The sequence below is a fragment of the Oryx dammah genome, unplaced genomic scaffold (assembly GCF_014754425.2).
Source record: "Oryx dammah isolate SB20612 unplaced genomic scaffold, SCBI_Odam_1.1 HiC_scaffold_3, whole genome shotgun sequence".
NCBI classification, from domain to species: Eukaryota; Metazoa; Chordata; class Mammalia; order Artiodactyla; family Bovidae; genus Oryx; species Oryx dammah.
This window is the reverse complement of record NW_024070187.1, coordinates 33,814,523-33,839,090: the sequence shown is the minus strand read 5'-3', so window position 1 is coordinate 33,839,090 and position 24,568 is coordinate 33,814,523. Positions and strand designations below refer to the sequence as shown.

The window sequence follows — 24,568 nt, the reverse complement described above, 5'->3', positions numbered from 1 at the left end:
TGGCTGCAAAGAATATAATTGATCTTTATATAATAGTAGGTCTATTAGTAACATATATATATATATATATAGTAAATGGAAGACTGGTTATTTTCATTAAGAATTTAGAAGGAGGTGTATTTGTTGTAATTCTTTTTTTCTGAAAGTTTTTCATTATTAAATCATTTGAATTCTTGCCTAAGAGATATGGTATTTATTCACTCTTTTATTTTTAATCCTGATAGAACTGCACAAATTACTGAGAAATGATTAAGAAACTTTTTAATATATATGAATTCTGAAGATATTTGAAACATAATGGTAAATATCTTGACATTAAAGCATTGAAATCCCTAGGTTCACCACCAGCTGCAAATCATTATGGGTGATAATGCTCTAATTAGAGCAAAGTTATCCACTGGGCATTGAATGGAAATAAATCTTGCATATAAATAAAAAAACACAGCTGAGAATGATATTCATTACAGCATTATTAACAGTGAAAATGTACAAAAATTGTGTTATTTTTTACATCCGTTTCAGAATATATAAGCTGAGAGGAAAATGAGACAGTTTTAATATGTTGAAGACCTCGCAAATGAAAATGTCTTTGTATTTTAAGGTTTCTTCAGCCAAAGCCTTGCAAGAATACTTAAATGTTTTAGAAGCAGTTTTCACATAGTTTGAGTTAAATTCACATTTAGTGAGTGCAGTTAAAGACCATCCGATAAAAATCATGGAGGGCAAATTGACTTTATATCATTTAGAACAAGATATCAAATATTTAAGAATGCGTATCTGACAGAGAACAGATTTTCTCTTTTTTTCATACACTTCTTCAAGGCCATGAAAGTATATACTTGATCAGTTTTGTAGCTGTAAGGATGATAAAGTGGAGGGCTTGTCATTTTATGTAGTATTTATTATTGTTTGTTTAGGTTGTGATAAACAGCAAAGTGAAACAGTATGATTCAAATTGACAAAGCAGGGTTGTACACATTATGGTTAAGGAATTAACTGAAATTTAGAATCACAGTAAAACAAAACAAAGTAGAAACCAAATAATGTCACATTATGAAAGGGAAAGAAAAACAGTAGTGAAGAAAAATAGTAGTCACTGTAAGAGAAAGATCTACCATACAACTAGGAATTTTTGAATAGTGACATAATGGGCCTTCTGCAGCAAATGCTTTTGGCTTTTTACTTTCATGAAAGCAGTGTATATCATGCTGATTATGAACTGACCCTGTGGTTAGAGATGGCTTTGCTTTCTAGTCCTGCTTTACTACTTATCAGCTGAGTGACATAGGCAACTTACCTTTCAGCTGTAAAGTGACCAGAGTAAGCGCTACTTCCGTAGTTATAAGCATTAAAAAACGATAATCTATTTCAAGTACTTGGTGCATGACAGGTGATAAACTGCAGCAGCCACCTTTTCTTCCTCTTCTTTCTCTTGTCTGCATCATCAGTACTCTGACATTACTCTTGTTTATACATTTTCTGTGTTTCTACTTTTCTCTGTATGTAGGCTTACTCAGCATTACCAGTTGAATTAACTTTCAAAGATTCATCTTTTCTTTAACTCATAACAGTGGTTTCCTCATAACTTAATCTTGTGTGTAACTCTTCTCTAGATCCTTTATGATGTGGTTTACTTTCCTCTGCCAGTGGACTGATTATCTGTAAACTCCCTAAATCAAACTCCAAGAGGAAGAATATGTCTCAGTTGGTTTTTCTTTGAGTGGAGATTCTAGGATCAGGTCATGCCTTAGTCTGGTCTGTGATTCTGTTAAGCTTGGGTCAGTTACTTGTTGAGTCCTGTGGTTTATCTGGTGCTGGCCAACAGGCAGTGGTGGGGGATTTTACTCAGAAGACAGTGATCATGCCTGTCACATGCCTACTAAATCTAAATAAAGAAACATTAAAAGTTAAGATTAAATAATTTACCAAGTCACAGAACCAGGGTGAATAGTAAGGCTGGGTCTTGAATAATGTTAAGTCTTGTAATACAGTACTCTTTTGAATAGACTTTAATTATTCTTGGTCATTGTGAAGTTTTTGCACCAGTATAAAATTTCCCTACAAATTATTGGATATTTTGCTACATAGAGATTCAGAGAATTCCTTAAGTATCAGCATTGTAATATTTATTATTTTAGTGTAGCACAAATTTTGTGTCATGAATGAGAAAACAATATTTTGTTTTAAAATGTCATAATTATAATTGAATTCTCTTAATTTATTCTGTTTGTTTTAACTTTTCTCAGGTTATTAAATTAGCTATCACAGCACAAGCCTTGGAGTCCCAATGGGGGACTCCGGATCAAGACGATCTACTCTGGTCTCCCGGTTGCCAATATTCAGAAGGAGTATTAGCAGAAAACACGATTCTCTTCCTTCTTCACCCTCCTCCAGTAATACAGTTGGTGTCCACAGTTCCTCTCCTTCCAGCACTAACTCAAGCTCAGGTAGTACAGGTAAACGCAGAAGCCTCTTCCGTACACCATCCATCAGCTTTCACCATAAGAAGGGGAGTGAACCTAAGCAAGAACCTACCAACCAGAACCTTAGTATTTCAAATGGTGCTCAACCTGGTCAGAGCAGTATGCAAAAACTGAGTTTGGAAGAACATACTAAAGCCAGGGGAAGACATTCTGTTGGTTTTAGCAGTTCCCGAAATAAGAAGATAACAAGATCTTTGACAGAGGATTTTGAAAGGGAAAAAGAACACTCGACTAACAAGAATGTCTTCATAAATTGCCTAAGTTCTGGGAAAAGTGAGGGGGATGATTCTGGGTTCACAGAAGAACAAACTCGCCGTTCTGTTAAGCAGTCAACAAAGAAGCTTCTTACTAAATCTTTCTCATCTCACTATAAATTTTCTAAGCCAGTTTCACAGAGCCAATCTATTTCACTGGTACAGCAATCTGAATTCTCATTGGAAATTACACAGTACCAAGAACGGGAACCTGTATTAGTAAGAGGTTCTCCATCTTGTTCTGTGGATGTAACAGAACGGGCAGGTAGCTCTTTACAATCTCCATTGCTTTCTGCTGATCTTACTACAGCTCAGACACCTTCAGAGTTCTTAACCTTGACTGAAGATTCTGTGTCTGAAGTGGATGCATTTCCTAAAAGTGGAAGTGTGGCATCCCACTGTGACAACCTTGGCCACAATGATTCTACCTCTCAGATTTCTCCCAATCCTGCTGCTGTTACAAAGACAACAAGAGACCTTAGGGGAACTGTTCCCTGTGCGATTGTGTCTCCTGGGAAATACAGATTAGAAGGTCGATGTAGCACTGAATCGAAATCTTTATCGGAAACCTCTGCTGCTAACCAGAAGGAAGTGTTACTGCAAATCACTGAACTGCCTGTTATGAATGGGCGTGACTCAGAGACTCACCTCTCAACAGATACAAGAGAAGAGCATATGGTAATACAAAATGGTGAAACAGTGTTGGCAACAAGCTCCCCAAGGAAATTTGGATTTTATGAGCACCATAAAGCAATAGCTGAACGTGTGAAAGGGATCCATCCTATTTCAGATTCAAGGATAATACCCTCTTCTGGTGATCATCACGTTTTAAACAAAACTTCGTACGGATATGATGCAAATCCTGCCAAAGGTATGCTGATTTTCTCTCTATAATAAATGATATGAAGTATAATTTTCCTATAGTCAATTTTCTTATTCTATCTCATGAATGGGAACTATGTTTTCCTTAGTTTTCACTCTCTACTATTTTTTCCTATTTATAATTTGCTTTAAATCATTTCTGTACTTAACTTCATTTGTATCATACTGAAATGTAATTCAGCCATATTACTCATTTTTTTTAGTTGTGCTATTAAGATTCTGAGCTTCAGAAGAAAGTGGAAGGAAATTAATTTTATTTACAATATGGCTTTATCTAAAATAATGAGTATCTTTTATAGTTAATGATAGAATGTTGGTATATCTTAGTTAAATAATAACCATTATAAAATAAATTTGTATAAATTTTATTTGTATTTTAGCAAAGCTTTTTATTATTAGATAGGATCCATGTTTTGGCACAAAAAAGTGAGAGGGAAGGTTGATTTAATGCAGTCTGTTATTTAACAGAAAAACTTTGTTTTTCAGTATAAAATTCAGTTCAAGAAAATTGTTGATGGGCTGTATTCATTATTTTTTATTCCTTGTTTTCCACTGTGATTACTACTACTACCACTACTGCTGCTGCTTTTGCTGCTACTATTCACATTAATAGGGCTTCCCTGGTGGCACAGAGGTAAAGCCTCTGTGTGCAATGCTGGAGACCCAGGTTTGATCCCTGGGTCAGGAAGATCCCCTGAAGGAAATGGCAACCCACTCCAATACTCTTGCCTGGACTGGAGAAGGAAATGGCAACCCACTCCAGTACTCTTGCCTGGAAAATTCTGTAGGCTGCAATCTATGGGGTCGTAAAGAGTCAGACAAGACTGAGCGCCTTCACTTTCACTTTCATTCACTCTAATAGTTCTTTCAACAGTAAGTCCCATTTACTGTTCTCTCAACAATATGTCCCATTTACTCTTCTGTCTCTTTGGATACATTAATTTATTGACTCTGGAAGTGATTGAAATCATTACTATTATTGTAACTCATTGTACAGGAAGATAATTGGGAGCACAGATAGGTTAAGTAATGTGTCCAAAGCCACTAAGTTCATGAGTAATTTTTATGATATAATTTCTATGAGATAGGTACTAACTAGTATGTTCCCCATTTTACACATAAGAAAACTGAGACTGAGGGATTATACAACTGGCTAGTGGCATAGCTAGATTAAACTATTTAAATCCAAAGATCAGTCCTCCTAGTGACTAGGTTGTAGTACATAACATGACCCAGCCTCTTTTGAAAACATTAGGAATAATATGAAAATGTTAAATAAAATTTGTGATCAGTGAAGTTATGTATTATATAATATCAAAAATTATAAGCTTATCTGACTTATTTAGTCTCTCCATGAATATAGCAATTTTAAAGTTTTAAAGTCATGAATTAATTTTCTAATTGTTTTAATATTTTTTCACATTAGATACAAGATCCTTTTTACACATCTGCCTACTTTTTTCAATTTTTGATCTTGGTAGCCTTGTTTGTATTTTTGGTGATACTTGCTTAATTCTTTAATTATAATGTAATTATAAGAATGATAATGATGATGATACTGATGTGCCTCAAAATGTGATAAGCTAAGCAGTTTCCATGCATTGTTTCATTTAATACTAACCAAAAATTAATGTGGAATTTAGTAACTAAAGTTTAGGATTAAGTTAAATAACCTTATAAAATCATACTCAGCAAACGGTGGACCTCAGATTGGAATGTAGGCAGTTCTTAAAAGAAATAACATGCAAAAGGGTAAAAGTATATTTACCCTGGTTAATTCTTATTTAGAAATGATGAGTTGCCTCAATGTCAAACTGTATAAAGTAAATATTATCTCTATGGAAACTAGGTAATGACCAACAGTTATCTTGCTGGCTATTAATCTGGTGACTGAGATCCTAATTCCAAGCCATTTAATACATTAAATTAATTTCACTGAATTTGACACCATGATGCGTGTTCCTGGACATTAGGTGATTATTCATATTACCTATAGTTTGTAAAATAGAAAGAGATAGGCAAATAAGCTGGTAATGTAAAAAAGGAAAAGTTGGTTTCATACTACCTTTCATTTGCATCAATGGTAGATATTCATCTGCCGTTCATAAAGATTTTATAATTTGGAAGTTTAAAGCTCTTAAAGACATTTTGTAGAAGAAAGAGTTGCTTAATTTCATAACACTAGCATTGGAGAAGGAAATGGCAACGCACTCCAGTATTCTTGCCTGGAGAATCCCAGGGACTGGGAAGCCTAGTGGGCTGCCGTCTATGGGGTCACACAGAGTCGGACACGACTGAAGTGACTTAGCATCATCAGCAGCAGCAGCTTATTCTGTATTTATTATGCATACGTTTTAAAAAGTAATTAACAAATATATGAATGTGTTAGGTGTACATTCATATCAGAATTGTTCATGAGATGTTAGCTCTCTGGCAATTTAACCTTTATTTATTAGAGTAAAAATTTTCTAAAAAGAACAGGCATATGTTGACTTAATAGGTACTAGCCAAAAGTCTTTAAACCCATAGATGAGCCTGAACAAATCAGTTTCACTCATTTACAGATATTTGTTTTGGTACTGTTTTTAGGCATTAAGGATATAGAAATGAACAAAACAAACTCCTGCCTTCATGAAGCTTACCGTGCAGTGGGAATACTCAGACAGTTAACATATAAATAAATAAATGTCAGATGATGATAACTGCTGAGGATGGGTTTAAAGCAGAATAAAAGATTAGGATGTGGGGAGTGGGATTGTAGTTTGCATTTTTTTAAGCTTCATTGATATATAATTGACAAATAAATTATTAAAGTGAACAAAGTGATTTTTTTATATATCTGTACATTTGAAAGGATCCCCTCCCTCAAGTTATTAAGATCCTCAGATTTTTATCTTATAATTGAAAGTTTGTACTCTTTTGCCAGTCTTTCTCTATTTCCCCTACTTCCTATCCCCCCAACAGCCACTTCTCTGCTGTTTTTATGAGTTCAGCGCTGAAAAAAAGATTCCATATATAAGTGACCCCATGCAGTATTGGTCATATTGTGCATAGTACTGCTGTGAATGTGTGAGTACAGAGATCTCTTTGTGGTGATGATTTTGTTGACTGTAGGTAGATTACCAGAAGTAAGGTTGCTGGCTCATATGGTAGCTCTGTTTTTAATTTCTTGAAGAACCTCCATACTGTTTTCCAGAGTGACTGCACCAGTGTATGTTTCCACCAACAGTGCACGAGGGTTCCCTTTTCTCCACATCCTCAAAAATGCTTGTTCTCTTTTGGACTCTTTGATAATAGCCATCTTAACAAAAATGAGGTAACATCTCATTGGGGTTTTGATTTGCACCTCAGAGATGATTAAGAATGTTGGGCTCTTTTCTTCATGTACCTGTTGGCCATTTGTATGTCTTATTTGGAAAAAAAAAAATGTTTACTTATGTCCTTTGCCTATTTTTTGTTGTTATTAAGTTAAATGATTTTCTTGTATATTTGGCTATTAACCCCTTATAGGATGTATGATTTGCACATATTTTCTCCCATCCAGTTGGTTGTCTTTGTTTCTTTTTCTATTTTTTCTTGATTGTTTGCTTTTCTGTGTAGAAACTTTTTTGTTTGAAATATTCCTACTTGTTTGTTTTTGCTTTTATTTTCTTTGTTTTTGATATGTAATCCAAAGCATCATTATCAAGATCAACGTTAAAGAGCTTATTCCCATGTTTACTTCTAGGAGGTTTACAGTTTCTGGTTTTAACTTTCAAGTCATTAATAAGTTTTGAATTGATTTTGGTGTGTGGTGTAAGATTCCAGTTTCATCTTTTTGCACATGACTGTTCATTTTCCCCAACATTTTTCTGTTGAAGAGACTGTCTTTTCCTCATTATATATTATTGGACTGTTTGTCAAAAGTTAGTTGTCATATATTAATCGGTTATTTCTTTGCTCTCTGTTTTGTTCCATTAAGCTGTCTGTTTCTATGCCAATACCATACTGTTTTGATTACTATAGCTTTGTAACATAGTTTGAAACCAGGACTTGTAATTTCTCCAGCTTTGTTTTTCTTTCTCAAGATTGCTTTGGCTATCTAGAGTTATCTGTGGTTCCATACAAATTTTAGGATTGTGAAAAATGTCATCATGATTTTTGATGGGGGATTACATCAAATCTGTGGGACCCTTTGGGTAGTACAGACTTCTTAAAAATATCAGTTCTTCCAATTTGTGAACATCAAACAACTCTATTTTTATTTTCATCATTTTCTTTCATCAGTGTCTTTTCTAGTTTTCAGTGTATATGTTTTTCACCTCCTGGGTTAAGTTTATTCCTAGGTATTTTATTCTTTTGATGCAATTGTAGATGTAATTGTTTTCTTTATTAATTTCTTTTTCTGATAGTTTCTTGTTTTAGTTTTCATTTTAAGTATAGTGAATAGGTATTACTCAAAGTAACATATTGGAAAAAATTAGGGAATAAGCCATAGAGACATTCAAGAAAAGTATATCAGTGCAAAGGCTATGGGGTAAAGATCTGAGGCTGGAGCATGCCTACAGTGTTCTAGAAACAGTGAGAGGTCCAGGAGTGGGGGGTAGTAGAAGATGAGGGTATAGATATGATATGATTAACAAGTGACCAGTGAGGAGAGTAAGGTCATATCATGAGGAACTCAGTAGCCCATTGGAATCATACCAGCTTTCTGATTAGAGGAATTATCATGATCAGTCTCACTTAAGTGTATCATTCTGATTATCATGTAGAAAATAGATAGTGTGTTGATCAGAGAGAAGCAGGTGGGACTAGGGAGAGGCCAGAGACTGTTTAGAAGTATTGCAGTAAGCAAGGCAAGCACTGATGGAGTTTGTGCCAGCATGTTAGTGGGGGAGATAGTGAGAAATGATCAGATTCTGTATATGATTTGAAGGTGATAAGGACAGGATTTGTTAATATGATTTATGTGAGGTATGAAGAAGTCAAGGATGACTCCAAAATATGGGGGCTATAAAGTGGTTTACATAATTAAGTAAGCTACTACTACTAATTCAAAACGTTTTCTGTGATTGAGAATTATTGAATGGCACTAAGAGTTTCCCTTTTACTTTCAGTGGAACTTTTATAAAAATACATTTAAGCATTTATATTAATTTTTGTTTATTTATGTTTAAATAGTTCTTGCCAGTAGCCTCAGTCCATACCGTGAAGGAAGATTTATAGAGAGGCGACTGCGATCCTCATCAGAAGGAACTGCAGGGAGCAGCAGGATGATTTTGAAACCAAAAGATGGAAATGTAGAAGAAGTTAATAGTCTAAGGAAGCAAAGAGCAAGTTCATCATCTTCAAAAATGAACAGCATGGTAAGTATATACCTATGCTTGTGTATAATAAAATAATCCCATATATTACTGGGATGTTTATGCCTCTTGCAAAATGAAAACAAACAGATTGAAGAATAGGCACCTCATATTTTTGTTGTTTCTTTTTTTAAACCATTTTTAAAAATTGAAATATAGTTAATTTACAAAATAAATATATATATATGCACATATACATATATATATTTATACTTTTTCAGATTTTTTCCAGTATAGATTATTACAACATATTAATATGGTTTATTGTACTATACAGTAACTCCTTATTTATATACTTTACATGTAGTATTGGGAATATATTACTCCAGAATGCCTAATTTACCTCCTCTCTACCACTTTCTCCTTTGGTAACCATAAGTTTGTATTCTGTGTCTGTGGGTCCTTTTCTGTTTTATAAATAAGTTCATTTATATCATTTTTTTTAGATTATACATATAAGTGATATCATATGATATTTGTCTTTCTCTATCTGACTTACTTCATTCACTTAGCATGATAATCCCAAGGTATATCCATATTGGTGCAAATGGCATTATTTAATTTTTTATGGCTGAGTAATATTCTATTACATGTATGTATGCACACACACAAACACACACACGACATCTTCTTTATCCATTTATCTGTCAGTGGAAAAACTTTAGGTTGCTTCTATGTCGTGGCTATCATAGTGCTGCACTATCATAAATAGTGCTCTTCATAGCAGCATGGCTTGCATGTATCTTTTTAAATTGAAATTTTCTCTGGATATATGCATGGGGGTGGAATTGCTGTGTCATATGGTATTTCTAGTTTTAATTTTCTGAGGAACCTCCATGTAATTTTCCACAGTGACTATACCAACTGACATTCCCACCTACAATGTAAGAGGCTTTCCTTTTCTCCACACCTTCTCTGGCAATTACTATATGTAGACTTTTCAATGATGGCCATTCTGACCAGTATGTGGTGATATTTCATTGTGGTTTTGATATGTGTTTCTCTAATAATTAGTGATGTTGAGCATCTTTTTATGTGCTTCTTGGCCATCCATATGAACTCTTTTTATGTTTGGGAAAATAATCCCTTGTCCATATCATCGTATGCAAATATTTTTTCCCAGTCTGTAGGTTGCTTTTTCGTTTTGTCTATGGTTTCCTTCCCTGGTGGCTCAGAGGGTGAAGAATCTGCCTGTAATACAGGAGACTCAGATTCGATCCCTAGGTCGGGAAGATCCCCTGAAGAAGGGAATGGTAACCCATCCCAGAAGTCTTGGCTGGAGAATTCCGTGGACAGTCCATGGGGTTGCAAAGAGTTGGACACAACTGACTGTGCAAAACACTGGCTGTGCAAAAGTTTTTAAATTTAATTAGGTTCTATTTGTTTATTTTCATTTTTATTTCAATTACTCTAGGAGGTAGATCCAAAAAGATATTTCTGTAATGTATGTCAAAGAGTACTCTGTCTATTTTACTCTAGGAGTTTTATAGTATCTGGTCTTATATGTAGGTCTTTAATCAATTTTGAGTTTATTTTTGTATGTGGTGTTAGAGAATGTTTTAATTTCATTCTTCTACATGTATCTTTCCAGTTTTCCCTGCACTACTTATTGAAGAGTCTATGTTTCGAAGGGAAACCTGGTCTGCATGGTTGTTGTTATAAGTCAGAGAGGATAAGTTTTCACTTGAGACTCTTAGGACAAATAGAAGCAACAGCAGGATAGCGACCCTTAAAACCTGTCTTCCTTACTTCCACAGAAAATACTATATTTTTAATCTAGAACAAGACCCTGTGATATGCAAGCTAAGAAACATGCTCTGACATCATTTCACAGTATTTCTTCACCCTCTAGCCACCTAAAAAATGTCCTGTTTAAAGCACACCTATGCCAGTGCTACTCTCAGACGCTTTAGTGGATTCTACTTTGCCCTTTCCTAATACAGTTCCCCTTCCACATAGGGTAAAGATCTTTGGGAGTCAAGGTGATATGCCCGTCCAAAGCTTTAACACATTCTGGATGACTGAGACTCCAGATTCCTGGTATAAACTAGAAGCCTGCACATGAGGGTGGAAATGAGATGTGTGTAGGAGGGTAAGGTGCGAACCTGGACTTGTGAGCTGAAATGCCTTAGAGGTAATTGTATTGGCTCCCTCATAACACAGGGTACAGCTAGGGTGGAAAAAGATGACAAGTGAACTGCAGCCCAGAAGGTCTGTGAGACCTCAGGCCTTACAAAGTTCTGGGATGGGCTTGCCTTTTGCATTCACTTTGCTCTCTTTGTCACAATTGTGTCCTTTCTCAGTGGTGTTTTTGATTTCTAGTGTTTAAAAAAGATCTGTCTCACCTACTTACTGATGGATATATGAGAAAAATGCTCAAAACTAAATCACTTATATCTGTATATAATTTAGATAATTATGTTTCAAATGAAAATACCAGGTCATCATTGAGGATTGCAATGTGAAAAAGCAGTAAGTTACTGAGACAACCTTGAATGATAGCAAAGCCATTGTGCTTGAAGTTAAAGGCTCTAGCCATGAGGCCAGGCTTGGCCAGATTTTATGGATCAGTATCTACAAAACGATAGTAATGGGTTTCTTGTTACTATTATGCTAAAAAATGATTATGTGTGTATTTGTATTTGCGTATATAGATATAGTACATTATTTTATATTCATCTTTCTTTCATTTGCATTGAAAATATTATATTATTATTGCAATAGTGCAATTGATTTTTTTGTCTAAAGACAAGAACATGTTAAAATAGATTTCCAATTGATGCAACATTAAAATTTATGGCCAGTGAATTATTGCAAAACATTTTTCCTCACCAGATTTCTATTATCCCTTTGTAGAAATGAATTTATATTAATAAGTGTGCACTGTTTATTACCGTCGCCCAAAGTTGGGCCTTTTACATATTGTTTTTATATCATGTTTTTAATGCTGTTGATGCATTTATATTATTGTCCTTGTAACACCACAAAATCATTATTCTTCTCAGATATGCTTTCAAGGTTTAAAATTTTAAATGTCAAATGTAAAATAAGATTTTGTTATTTTATTTGAGGTTTTTTATAAATTTTCAAAAAGTATACCTGCAGTGATGTAGATTGTCCACTAGATGTCAGGATTACACCATTGTCATGATAGGGGAAAACTGACAATTGGACAGAAACTTGGTTAAACCATTGTGCGTATTCACTGAATTCACAGGTAAGATTTGTTGAAATAAATACTGACACACTGGAATTTGCGCATGAAATGTATCAAAATTACTTTATGACTATTTATTAGGACTTTGCAATACTGTCTCAATCTTTAATTTATAGTTTAATAGTTAATTAACTTGCATAAATTGTATTATTTAACTCCTAGCATTATAAGGAAGGAATGCTAGGATTTCTTTTTAAAGGTAATTTTAGCTATATGTGAAACAAGTGACATATATTTAGGAAATTATAGCTTTCTGTGTGAAAAATGGCACATATTTTCTATATTCTTCTTCCAAAATAATTGAGGTGATTATATGTATTTGAGAATGCATCCACAGCTCAGTTATTCTTTCCTTTTAGAAAAATAGTAGTAACATGTATTTTCAATACTTACTTCAATGAAGGGATTACTCTTAATGGTTCACATATATTATCACATTCCATTCTCACAATATTATGAACTGAGTTAATTTGTTATTGAACACATTTTGCAAAAGAGGAAACTAAGACAGTAAGAAGATAAGCAACTTACTCAGAAACACAGTAAGTGGCAGAGATAGAATTTAGATTTGGATCCTTGCTCTCTTAACTATAAATTCTGCATGCTTTGAGGGGACTGGGATAGATTGAAATTTAATTTTTCATCTTTCTTGTGATATTTCTGTATAATGAAGTTAACACCTGTAAGGCAACCTATGCTTGCTCTAAGTCTAGACTATAACTGTCTGTAAGGGATGCAAAAAAGAAACAAAATTTAGTATTTATTCTGGACTTAAAATGTGGTAATATTTCTTGATATGTTGATGGACAGTATCAGATGAGAAATATCCATTAGGAACTTTGTCACAAAAGAAGATATTTATACTTAGAAAGTGTTAGAGTACTTCATGTATTTCAAGGTTTAATTCTACTGATGGGTATGGCTCTATTTTTAAGACGCTGAATGTTCCTCTGAGTGATGAAAAATATTTTCTAATTGGTAATAGGTGAAAGAGACCAGAATGCTAGTGTTTTTGTACAGTTTGGGTATATACAGTATGAAAGGGAAAGGGCAGGATGTGTTAACTCTTGAACATCAGTGAGTCAGAAGAAATTCGACTTTGCTTACATTTATTACAGGAAATCAAGCATGTCTGTAACAATTTAATAGACATTCAAATTTATTATAATTCTTCAAACTGATTTAAATAGAGACTTCCCTTAATTTTCCTCTGAGTAACTTTCTTCATACTTTCCTTAGGATGGTCCAAACATTTAAAAATAATCTTTCTAGAAATAGGCTCTTTTTTTTTCAAAGCTTTCCCTCCAGACTATGGTGTATAAATGATTAAATATAAGGATTAGTCTTGTTTTTTTCCAGAAACTTTACACAGTGAAGTCTAACTCCAAATATTTACCAGATCACCCTTTTCTGAAAAAAGGATTAATGTGAGGATAGATTTGTGTGTGTTAAACAATATGTAGCACCTAGAAGCACTAGAGAAAGTAAAGTGCCTGAATGTATGAGAAAGGATACGCTGGGCTACATAAAGAGCAAATAACCTCCAGATCCAAGTGACTTTATAATACAGATTTATTTCTTGCTCAGGCTACATGTTCATTGTGGAAGGTGCTGGAGTTCCATTAAGTGTCTCCTCCTATATCCAGGCTGTTGAAGCAGCAGCCATTGCAAACATTGCCTCTCACTGTGGTAAAAAGAGATCTCTGGAGGCCTCATCCCAGTAATAAATGTTTTACTTGTGAGAGACTTCATTTCCTCTCACAACTCATTGAGCAAATCTGATCACCTGGCCCCAACTAGCCACAAAAGAGAGCTGGGAGGAATCCATCCATGTGTCTAGAAGATGTAGACGCAGACATTGTGTCGGGGCACTATTATCATCTTCCCAAGTAGTCTATTGTATCTCATTCTTTCAGTTAACTGAGGTTTCCTGCTTACCTCCTCCCTCCTTTTTGTTTACTGGCATTTAATGTTCATAAAGTCAAATTATGCCTCACACTGAGTTTGTCACTATGGTTCAGAAAGAGGAAAACATCTTGGAATTGAAAAATTCATTCTAACCGCAAGCTTTGTCTTCTGAGATGTGTTCTCTTCCTGACTGAAAAGCCTTGTATATATCTAAATTACTTGACTCCAGGTTTGGGAATCCTACTATATTTGGAAATACTTGTTTTTATTACGGTAAAAGCTGGTTTGGAAAGTTGTGTTAGTTTTAGATTACTCAGCAAATGTGCACAGAGTTGCCCTGAACTATTTGTGCTGAGGGATTCTGACAGTGTTCACTTACGGCCACTTTTATTCTGACACAGTGTAATTCCTCTCATTTGCAGTTTGGCATCCTGCTGCTTTTGTGTGGAAACTGTGAATAGCATAGTAAAAACAAGAACTGTAGAACTACTTCTCTAGAAGAATGGATCAGACTTACAGTTGAGGAAAAAAAAGTAGTGACTTGCATATCATCAGCATTTCATGTTGTATTTTAATTCTTTTAATTCTATTTTATATGTTGAAATCTAGAATTTAAATATTATTGACAATGGTTGATTAAGACTAATAAAACCCTGTGTTAAATGCCCAAGCACTTAACTCTGCATTCACTTTTCTTCTGGGGCCTACTGTTTTCTCCTTTGTTACCATTTTCTGTATTCATTCATCCATTCATCAATTCATTCACAGTTTCTTTCAATAAATGTTTATTGAAAACTTAATATTTATGTATGTTCTCAGAACTTTACTTTGAAAATGCAAAGATGAAAGAGACAGCCCTTGAGGATTTTTTAGTTCCACATTGGGAGACATTAACCTTATCTTATCAATGCAATAGATTTAACCATTTTGACCATCTTAAAATTTAGAATGTGTGGGGGCATGCTTGATTTGGGTTTTGACCATTGATATCAAAAGTTAAAAGGATTAAAAAAGGCCACAAGAATTTCTGTATCCCAGTGTACAAATTGACACTGTTAATTGTATGCATGCCTCCCTGGCTAATTTCTAGAATTGAGGATAGTGATAGTGGTGAGAAGGAACTCTGGGAGATACTGGGACAGTAAGGAAGAGGGTACAAAATTACTGTTTAAAGAATCAGTTTTAAAATATCCCACCTCTACTCTCCACTAGGGAAAATTGCTTTCCTGGGCTTGTTTAGTATATGCACTTTCACATTTCCATTTTGTGGCATGAAAGTTGTTCAGGCTCAAAATTAAGAGCAAATGAAAGATAATTAGAAGATGTGATTTAAGAAATTTCTCCTCTTAATCCTGAAATCTTAAAGAAGACTTTCAAATACATAAAAATGTTAATGGCTTTTTGAGAGTTAAAGATCTCAGCATTCATGGAACATTGTGAATGGAATTAAAGCTAATATCATTGCAGGCTACAAGGACAGTTAGTGAGAAAAGGAAGTCATTAATCTATTTAAGAAAATGGGGGCATACAAATCATTCTCCTCAATCCTTATATATTGTAAGAAGGAGAGTCATAAGTATCAGTCATTATACATTCAATTAAATTTGTTGATAAGTAGTATATTAATTTTAGATTAATAGCTCTAATCCATAATGCCTTTATTGATTTTTCTAGTTACTTTTTATACTTTTCCTATCAATGTCCTTCTAAGTTGTCTTTGGCACTCACTATATAGTTATTTGAATATGTCTCATTTTATTATTTTATTTCATTCAGTCTTTTAAATGGAAGACATTTTGTATATATTAGCATTTCTTATAGCACTTAAAGTGCCAGGTATACAATAAGTATTGGTGAATTAAAGGTAAACTTGCTAATTAGGTTGTGATATAGATACTATAGATATGAATTAAGGCCTTTAGTACAATCACTGTGTGTGGTATGGTTATGCATATTTTTTATATTCTTAATTTATGCAGATGTACAGATGTTTCTATGATACACTGTTTGATAAAACTCTGGATTTTGATGCTAAGTACTTGATCAAGACCATATCAACTTTGATATTGTTCCAGTAGAGACATTATTCATTTAGGATAATCAACTTTATAGAATGGCTGTTAGGATCCTATCAGTGCAATAGGCCATACAAAGAGGGCAAAGAGGGCAAGAAATAGTCAATTGTTTGTGATATTATTGAGAACACATTAAATACACACAAGTTCTAAGTCAAATATGTCTATGAGGGTTGGGAGATGGAGAGGGGGTATGAAGACTTAGTGTTTAATGGGGTTTAGGAAAGGGAAAAATTAAGAGATGGATGATGGTGAGAGTTGCACAGCAATATAAACGTACTTAGGGCCACTGAACTGTACAGTTAAATATGGTTAAAATGGTTTGTTTTAATTAAGTGACTTTTACCACAGATTTTTTAATTAATATGTATCACCTACATATATTATTTATTCCATCTCCTTTTCTTATAAACTTGTAGATTCAGAATTGCCTTTAAAAAAAAAGAAGAATGAGGTAAAATATTCCATTTTTTTTTTCTTTTTGGTCTATTCACTGTAGCTTTTAGGATGAGTAATTTTTTTTTTTGGAAGCTGTCATAATTTATATGTTTGGTGCACAATGCTATGAATAACATATTCAGAGAGAAAAATCACTTCATCTTCAAATGCTTTACCATCAGTTGTAAGTAATTGCAGTATACTAATTATTACCATTTCTTTTCATACAGTTCACATGAAAATGTCCATAGCACCTAATTTTTCCCTCTCTGATTACATTATTCAAATTTACTAGTTTGTTCAGGCTGATGTAACAAAATATCACAGACTGGGTAGCTTATAAATGGCAGAAATTTATTTACCACAGTTCTGGAGGGTGGGAAGTCCAAGATCAAAGTGGCAGCTTGGTTCCTGATTTGTAGCCAGCACTTTCTTGCTGTGTCTGATGGAAGGAGTTGGGATCTCTCTGGAGTTTCTTTTATGCAGGCACTAATCCTGTTTATGAAGAATCTACCCTGATGATCTAGCACCTCCCAAAGGCCCCCATTTTAGTACCATCATCTTTAGCAATTAGTATTTCAACATAAGAATTTTGGGGGTACACAAACATTCAGGGCAATAGCAATAAGTGATCACATTTTAGTAATAGCAATATTCAAAGCTTTATTAAGAATAGTACATATTTCTATTATTATTTATAAAGGAAATAATAAGACCAATAGTAGAAGAAAATTAAAGATTTTTTTCTCTAACCACACTATATCTGGGCTACTGTCAGACACTTTATGTTGTTGTTGTTTAGTCTCTAGATCGTGACTGATGCTTTGTGATCCCATAGACTGCAGTACTCCAGGTTTCCCTGTCCTTCACTATTTTCCAGAGTTTGCTCAAATTCATGTCCATTGCATCCATGATGCTATCTAACCATCTCATCCTCTGCTGCCCTCTTATCCTTTTGCATTCAAGCTTTCCCAGCATCAGGATCTTTTCCAGTGAGTGGGCTGTTGACATCAGGTGGGCTAAGTATTGGAGCTGTAGCTTTAGCATCAGTCCTTGCAATGAATATTCAGGACTGATTTCCTTTAGGATTGACTGGTTTGATCTCCTTGCTGTCCAAGGGACTCTCAAGAGTCTTCTCCAACACCACAGTTTGAAAGCATCCATTCTTCGGCACTTAGCCTTCTTTATGGTTCAATTCTCACATCTGTACATGACTACTGGAAAAACTATAGCTTTGACTGTATGGACTTTGTTGGCAAAGTAATGTCTCTGTTTTTTAATACACTGTCTAGGTTTGTCATAGTTTTTCTTCTGAGGAGCAAGCATATTTTAATTTCATGGCTGCAGTCATCATATGCAGTGACAACTTTATATTCCTCTGAAATTAAGAAATTGAAAAATTAAGGTTGTTTACCTTTTAATCTTGGATTAGAATGAAAAGATGGCAGTTTTATTTTTAATTGGATCAGTTAATGTCAATTTTCTGAAAGATGAAAACTGTTTATGTCTTGTTTAGGTAACCAGATGAGCTGACACAGCATTCACAGCATGAGAAAGAATATTTATTGACTCAAGATCCCTGGAAAATCTTGATCATCTGAACAGCTGCATAGTCTGTAACTTGTAATTGACCTTGAGGAAAATAACTTATATTTTCTGAGGGAATAGTCATTGGCATTTGAAGTTTTTACATTATTCTAGTTACACAGTGAAAAAAAGTTTATTCTTCCTAGGATTATTCTATTATTTTAAAATTTAAATACAAGCTATTAAATTAATTTTCATAAATTAAAAAAGCAAAACAAGTTTTGACTTTGAAGGTCAGGAAAAATATTGTAGTAAAATTATATATAACTCATTGTAATCACTTTATAGAAAAGATATATTTTAATGTTAATATTATTTTTCAAATAATTTTTAACAATCAAGACATGTTTATAATTATTTCAGAAACTGTCATATCGCAACTCAGAATAAGAAAGTGTGATTTACTAATGAATCAAACATATACATTTCACACTTTTCCTATGTGATGATATTTTTGTTTAGTCATTCTTAATTTAGAGTAGCTGTCATTTTATCACTTTTATAATTTAATTCGGTGTTCATGTCACTCTAGTTCTAAGAGTTTGCTCTGAAATTCCTCCTTTTTAAATATCTTTTGTTCTTAGCCTGGTCCATTCAACTGGCAACAACCCTAGTGCTTTTATTTCTTTCCATCCTTTAGGCTCTTTAAATTATGCTTATAATGCTTGGCTGGTTGTCTTCAACATTATCCACTGATTAGTTTATGCTTCAGTGAGAAACACAAAGAATGTTTTTTGTCAAGAGAGACTCAACATGAATCAGAACTTTTATCAGGTGTCAAGAGGTACAAGTGAAGCAGGAAGAGGTCTGGAATACCAACCCACCTTACCAGCTCCTTTGTATATCTGGGAAGGACTGGCCCAGACTGTTGGATAGAGTTTGGATTCTTAGATGTATATAATTGCCTCATTAACACAGAAAGAGCCAATCAGTACAAAATTTCTCATTGTTTTCTTTTTAATTATAGTCTTCATGCTGTATACTACATTCCCAGAACTTACCTTGTAAGTGAAAGTTATATTTCACATGGTCAAACAGATGCATTGAAAATCACAATGTATTAGACTTATGGCAATAGAATGAGAAGTTTGTGAAAAAGGTATTTGCATAAGGAAAGTTGCTAAAAATCCAAGAACTGAAACTTTGGAGTGGATCTGGAAAAAATGTGCAGAGAATTGACTTTTGCTCTCATAGTTTATGGCTACTGTCCCTTTCTCCCCTATCTATGCTACTATCCTATTTCAGTTTTTATACAATGATTTTCAATCCTTCCCCTTCTGTTTCTAAGGCCTTACTGGAGAAGCAGCAATAATGTTATTTAAACTAGGACCTTCCTTTGACAGTCCATGTAATACGTTTCAGTAATTAAATCTACCCTCCCTACTGTCACCCACAATATGCTTTTTTTGTTTTTTTCAAATTGACAGCAGCAAGTTGAGCCAAAGACAGTGGCAGAAGTTTTGTGCATTGTGCAAGCAACATGCATTTGACACTTGCCAGCTAGCAGGGCACCATTCATAGCCCACTCCTGTTTTACTCTCTTGTCTTTCACTGCTTTTTCTGCTTTGTCTCCCTTGGAGCTTCCTGTGGATTGTGCTTCAAGCTGGCTGTAGTCCAAGAGGAACTTGCGTACAGTGTGTGCGCACAAAGGGGAGGTTGGAGTTTTCAGCATGACTTCAGAAGGGAAGAAAATCTATTAAATACTTTTAGTTTCCCAAATTATAGGAAAAGTAATAATGTAATAAAATGTAGTAAATTAATAAATTCTTAAACAATTTTATAGTATTTTCTTGCTTTTACACACTTTTTTCAATGCCCTTAGTGCCTTTTAGTATTTAGTGTCTTATAAGAATGTGCTATTTTGTTTTCTCTTTGCAAAACTTGTCTGGAATAAAATCATATTGCTTAGGAACCAAAGGCAAATTGTTTCTTCTAACACATGAAAATGATCAAAGTAGACAAATTTACAAGATAGGAGTTCTTTTCATGTCATTTAAGTATGACTTTTTAATTTTTTAAATAAGCAAAGATGGTGTGATAAAAGGAACAAATGATGGGGAAAGGACACCAAATTCTAGTCTCATATCTTTCACTTAATAATAGTACCCACCTCATCGGTTGTTTTAAGGATCAAATACTATATTTTATGTGAAAAGGCTTTATAAAATCTAAAGTGCTATATTAATGAAAATGACACATATTTATTAATATGAGTTGAAGCCAGAAACTGAAATAAAATAGCATTGACTTTTCCAGTATCCACTTAGAAAGGAAAACATTTTAAGAGCCAAACTCACATTAAAAGTTCTCATGACCGTAAGTTGAGTGGGCTCCTTTAAGCCACCACAAAAATAATCCTTAAAAATTCAGGTAATATTAATATATGTTAATGCTTTATAAAGGTAGCCTACTATTTACCTGATTTCTCATTTATTTTTCAGAAATTCTTATATTTTTCAAAATCAATTTATGTGGCTTAGAAAAAACTGAGAGGTACACTTAAGATTTGCATATTTTGCTATGTTTGTGTTATACTTTAATTAGAAAGTTTACTCCACAAGTTATTTTCTGATTGTGATATTAGGAAAAAAGCATCTTCCATCAGCCAAGTGTCTTGGCTGTTTACAAAGAAACTTAATTTGCACCCTTTTTCTTCTTAGATAAAAAAGTTTAAACATTGTGGACATTTATGTGAACACTCACATAATGCCCTGATAAATTACTTAATTTAAAAGTATCTTCTGTTAAATCTCAAGTTAATATTATCAAAAAGAGTAATAGTCAGTGACTTCCAGAACAAAAGAATAATGTTGCACAGTGAATTATAGAGTAACTTATTTTACTTTAAATATTAATTTTGAGCTATAGTGTATTTACTAGTGGTAGTAGTCTGTTCTGAGATAACTTAAGATCCCTAAACATTTGTGAGAGAAACTTTTATGACACACTCAAGTTTTTGCTTTTGTCTTTCTTCTTTCTCCTGGAAGAATACATCTACCAGTAGGATAGTCAGCTTGAATATTTGAACTGCATGAATTTGAACAGGGAGAGGAGTAACCAGCTGTCAGATAGTTCATATGATGTATTAGGTGCTGGTTGGAATGAGACAGTATATCTCAGCATGCTGTTGCCTTTAGTAGATTTATATTCCAAAGAAATGTGGATACATTAATACAAATAGCGATTTCAAATGAAAAGATCAGCCACCTAGCTATGGTTCATGAATCACAGTGATAAAAGGGTTCACTGTCCCTTTTATTTTTTAATAATAATAATGAAAGTAGAAATTATTGCTGAGTCGAGTGGGTGCCAGGGTACACTGATCCTAAAGATTTAACTTGATCCATTGGAAGCTGCTATAACTGAGAAAAAAGAACTAAGCTGAGATGCTGGGCTTACATTTAGAATAAGAGAAAGGAACTATTAATGCATGCTTTTTTCCAGTTGCGTTCATTTCTCTAGGAAATCCTGCATGACAAAAGAGAGTTGGGACCCTATTAAGTTTTATAAAGTGATACTATAGTTGCTTGAAGGGAACTTACTATTACACTGCTGGAAGCCTGTAAGGTCTGTTGACTAAAGAAGTTCAAAGATAGCCACTGTCGTTCAGTATATAGTTTTGTTTTGTATATTTTGATTCAGTGCATTGGGGTCAAACATAAAGGATGGTAATGTCTTTGGCGTTTTATGATTCTCTCCTTGTTGTTATAAGTAGACTATTATGTAATTCTAAGGAAATCAGAACTGCTGACCATACAAATGGTTTTCATAGAAATTGCTTTTTGCTCTATTAAAACAACAACATAAAGTGATTTTCTGATTATTGACACTGTGACTTTGCTAAAAATTCCTATATTCTTTTAAAAATAAGAATCATTTTGCCATAAAAAGCAAATTATTCTGGTTCAATAAGCAAACCTATTTTATTAAAGCAATAGATAAAAACTTCATTAGAAATACTTTTTCTTTTTCCTCTCTGAAACAGGATCACATTAATAAAACCACAATAAAATTGTTAAGGGTAAAGAAGCAGCCCAAATTGAAGAAAAATGCAAAAGATGATTCTATTATGTGGACTTAATGGGCAAGCAAAGTGAATTTTCAGTTGAACCCAGTGCTAGCTATGTGCCCTGGATATATATTACACACAGTTTGAAGGGCATGGCAACCAAGAGGAGGTCGCCATAACTTACTTGTGGCAGCTGAGTTCTGTGATATTAAAAAGAAAATCTTTCATTAAAATAAAAAATCTAGGTTTCCTGTGAGGGTCATTGAATTCCTACATTGTAAAAAGACAGGTTCCTTACTCACAAGGACAACTATCTGGAAGAGGTAGGAATTGACTAGTTCTGGAATCTGTTCCAGGTCTTAGTAATGTATCAAACAGGAAGCAGCCTACTGACAGCTCAGAAAAATAGAAATAAGGGGGTGTACAGTGATCCTTCATATCCATGAGTTCCACATTCATGGATTCAACCAATTGGATAAAATATGTTTTTTAAGATTCCTGAAAATTCCAAAGAGCGTTGAATTTGCTGGGCACTGGCAATTATTTACATAGTATTTACATTGTAATTTAGCCATTCCTTTCTCCAGGGGATCTTCCCTATCCAGGGACAGAACCTGGGACTGCTACATTGCAGATCAAAGGCAGATTCTTTACTGACTGAGCCACCAGAGAAGCTCTAGATATGATGCATAATTTAGTGGCTCAGACTGTAAAGAATCTGTAACGCGGGAGACGTGGGTTCCATTGCTGGGTTGGGAAGATCACCTGGAGGAAGGCATGGCAAGCCACTCCAATATTCTTGCCTGGAGAATCCCCACGGACAGAGGTGCCTGGCAGGTTGCAGTTCATAGGGTTTCAAAGAGTCAGACACGACTGAGCAACTAAGCATAGCACAAAGATGATGTTTGGGAGGATCTGGGTAGGTGCTGTGCAAATACTATGCTTTTTTTATATAAGAGATTTGAGTATCTGTGAATTTTGGTGTCCAAAGGGTGTTGGAAGCAGTCCCCCTTAGATACTGAAGGAGGGCTATAATTAGCTTTTAGTAATTGGTGAGACAGCGAAGATTTAAGTAAGATGAATATAAATTATTTTTTAGCCAAGAACACTGTGAGCTATCTACCTTGGCCAGAAACTGGGTTAGGCATTGTGTATTTAAAGAATTGTAAAACAGTTTTCATTTTTGTCTTACTTTTCAAGGTTATATCACATCTTTGTTCAGAAAAATGCCTTTGCATAAAATGCCATATCCAAAAAACAGAAATTGTAGGAAGTAGAACTCAGATGAATAGAATGAGCTGTCTTCCTCTCTGTCTTTTCTTCTTTCTTTCCCTTTTTGTTTACCTCCTCTTAAAGATATGAGTAAAAATAACAAAATTTAATTGGGTATCAATAGTATCAGATTTAAGAGAGCAGATAAGCTATATATTGCTTCTTTTACTATTCCCTCATGTGAATCTTTTACTTAAAAAGATAAAAGGAACCAAATTTACTTTGAGACTATACAAAACCAGCATCAACTAGGTTATAACAAGTAAGTTTAATTTTACTAAATACATTATGTTTTTATTTTATAATAACTTCATATTTACAGGAAAGTTAGAAGAATTATGCCAGAAGTCCCGTTATATCCTTTATATAAACTCATCAGTCTTTAAATTTTTACCTTTTTGCTCTCTTTCTTATTATCTCATACATAGACATATATGTCATTTTATCCTTTATATAAATTCATTAGTCTTTACATTTTTACATTTTTCCTCTTTCTTTCTTATTATCTCTAATACATAGGCACATATGTCATTTATATCATCTTCCTAAAGCATATGAGAGTTATTTTACACATCATGACTCTTTATTCTTAAATACTTCAGCATGTATTTTCTAAGATAAGGATATTCTCTTATATATCAGATTAAGTACCAAAATTAGGAATTTTAACCTTGACATATTCTTATTTAACATAAATCCACATTCAATTTTTCCTAATTGTTTCATTAAAAAAACACAACACAACAGGTTCCAATCTAGAACCATGTGTTACATTTAACTGTAAGGTAACTTTACCCTCTTCTTAATCTGGGGTAGTTCCTCACCATTCTTTATCTCACATGCCATTAACACTCACGACAGTTTTTTTTTTGTAGAATGTTCTCTAATTCATGTTTGTCTGGCATTTCACTGTTAGGTTCAGCTTATGCAGTTTTTGGCAGGAAAACTACATGTGTAATACTTGTGTTCTTGGTGGATCCTATCAGGAAGTATATGATGTCAGTTTGTATCATGACTGGTGATATTACATTTGATCCTTTGGTAAAGGTTGCATTTACTAGGTTTCACCACTGTAGAGTTGCTATAATTCTGCTTGCTAAT

The 24,568-nt window shown here is 33.9% G+C and overlaps 1 protein-coding gene across 2 annotated transcripts in view; it reads left to right on the top strand.

The window, feature by feature from the left end:
* The window catches only part of CCSER1 (coiled-coil serine rich protein 1), a 975,365-nt gene that overhangs the window by 176,476 nt on the left and 774,321 nt on the right, over positions 1-24,568 (top strand). For both annotated transcript variants that reach the window (XM_040237849.1, XM_040237850.1), the window contains exons 2-3: positions 2,247-3,608; positions 8,780-8,964. In XM_040237849.1, coding sequence (XP_040093783.1) covers positions 2,288-3,608; positions 8,780-8,964 — 1,506 coding nt within the window. In that variant the 5' untranslated portion in view covers positions 2,247-2,287. The remainder of the gene's footprint in view (positions 1-2,246; positions 3,609-8,779; positions 8,965-24,568) is intronic.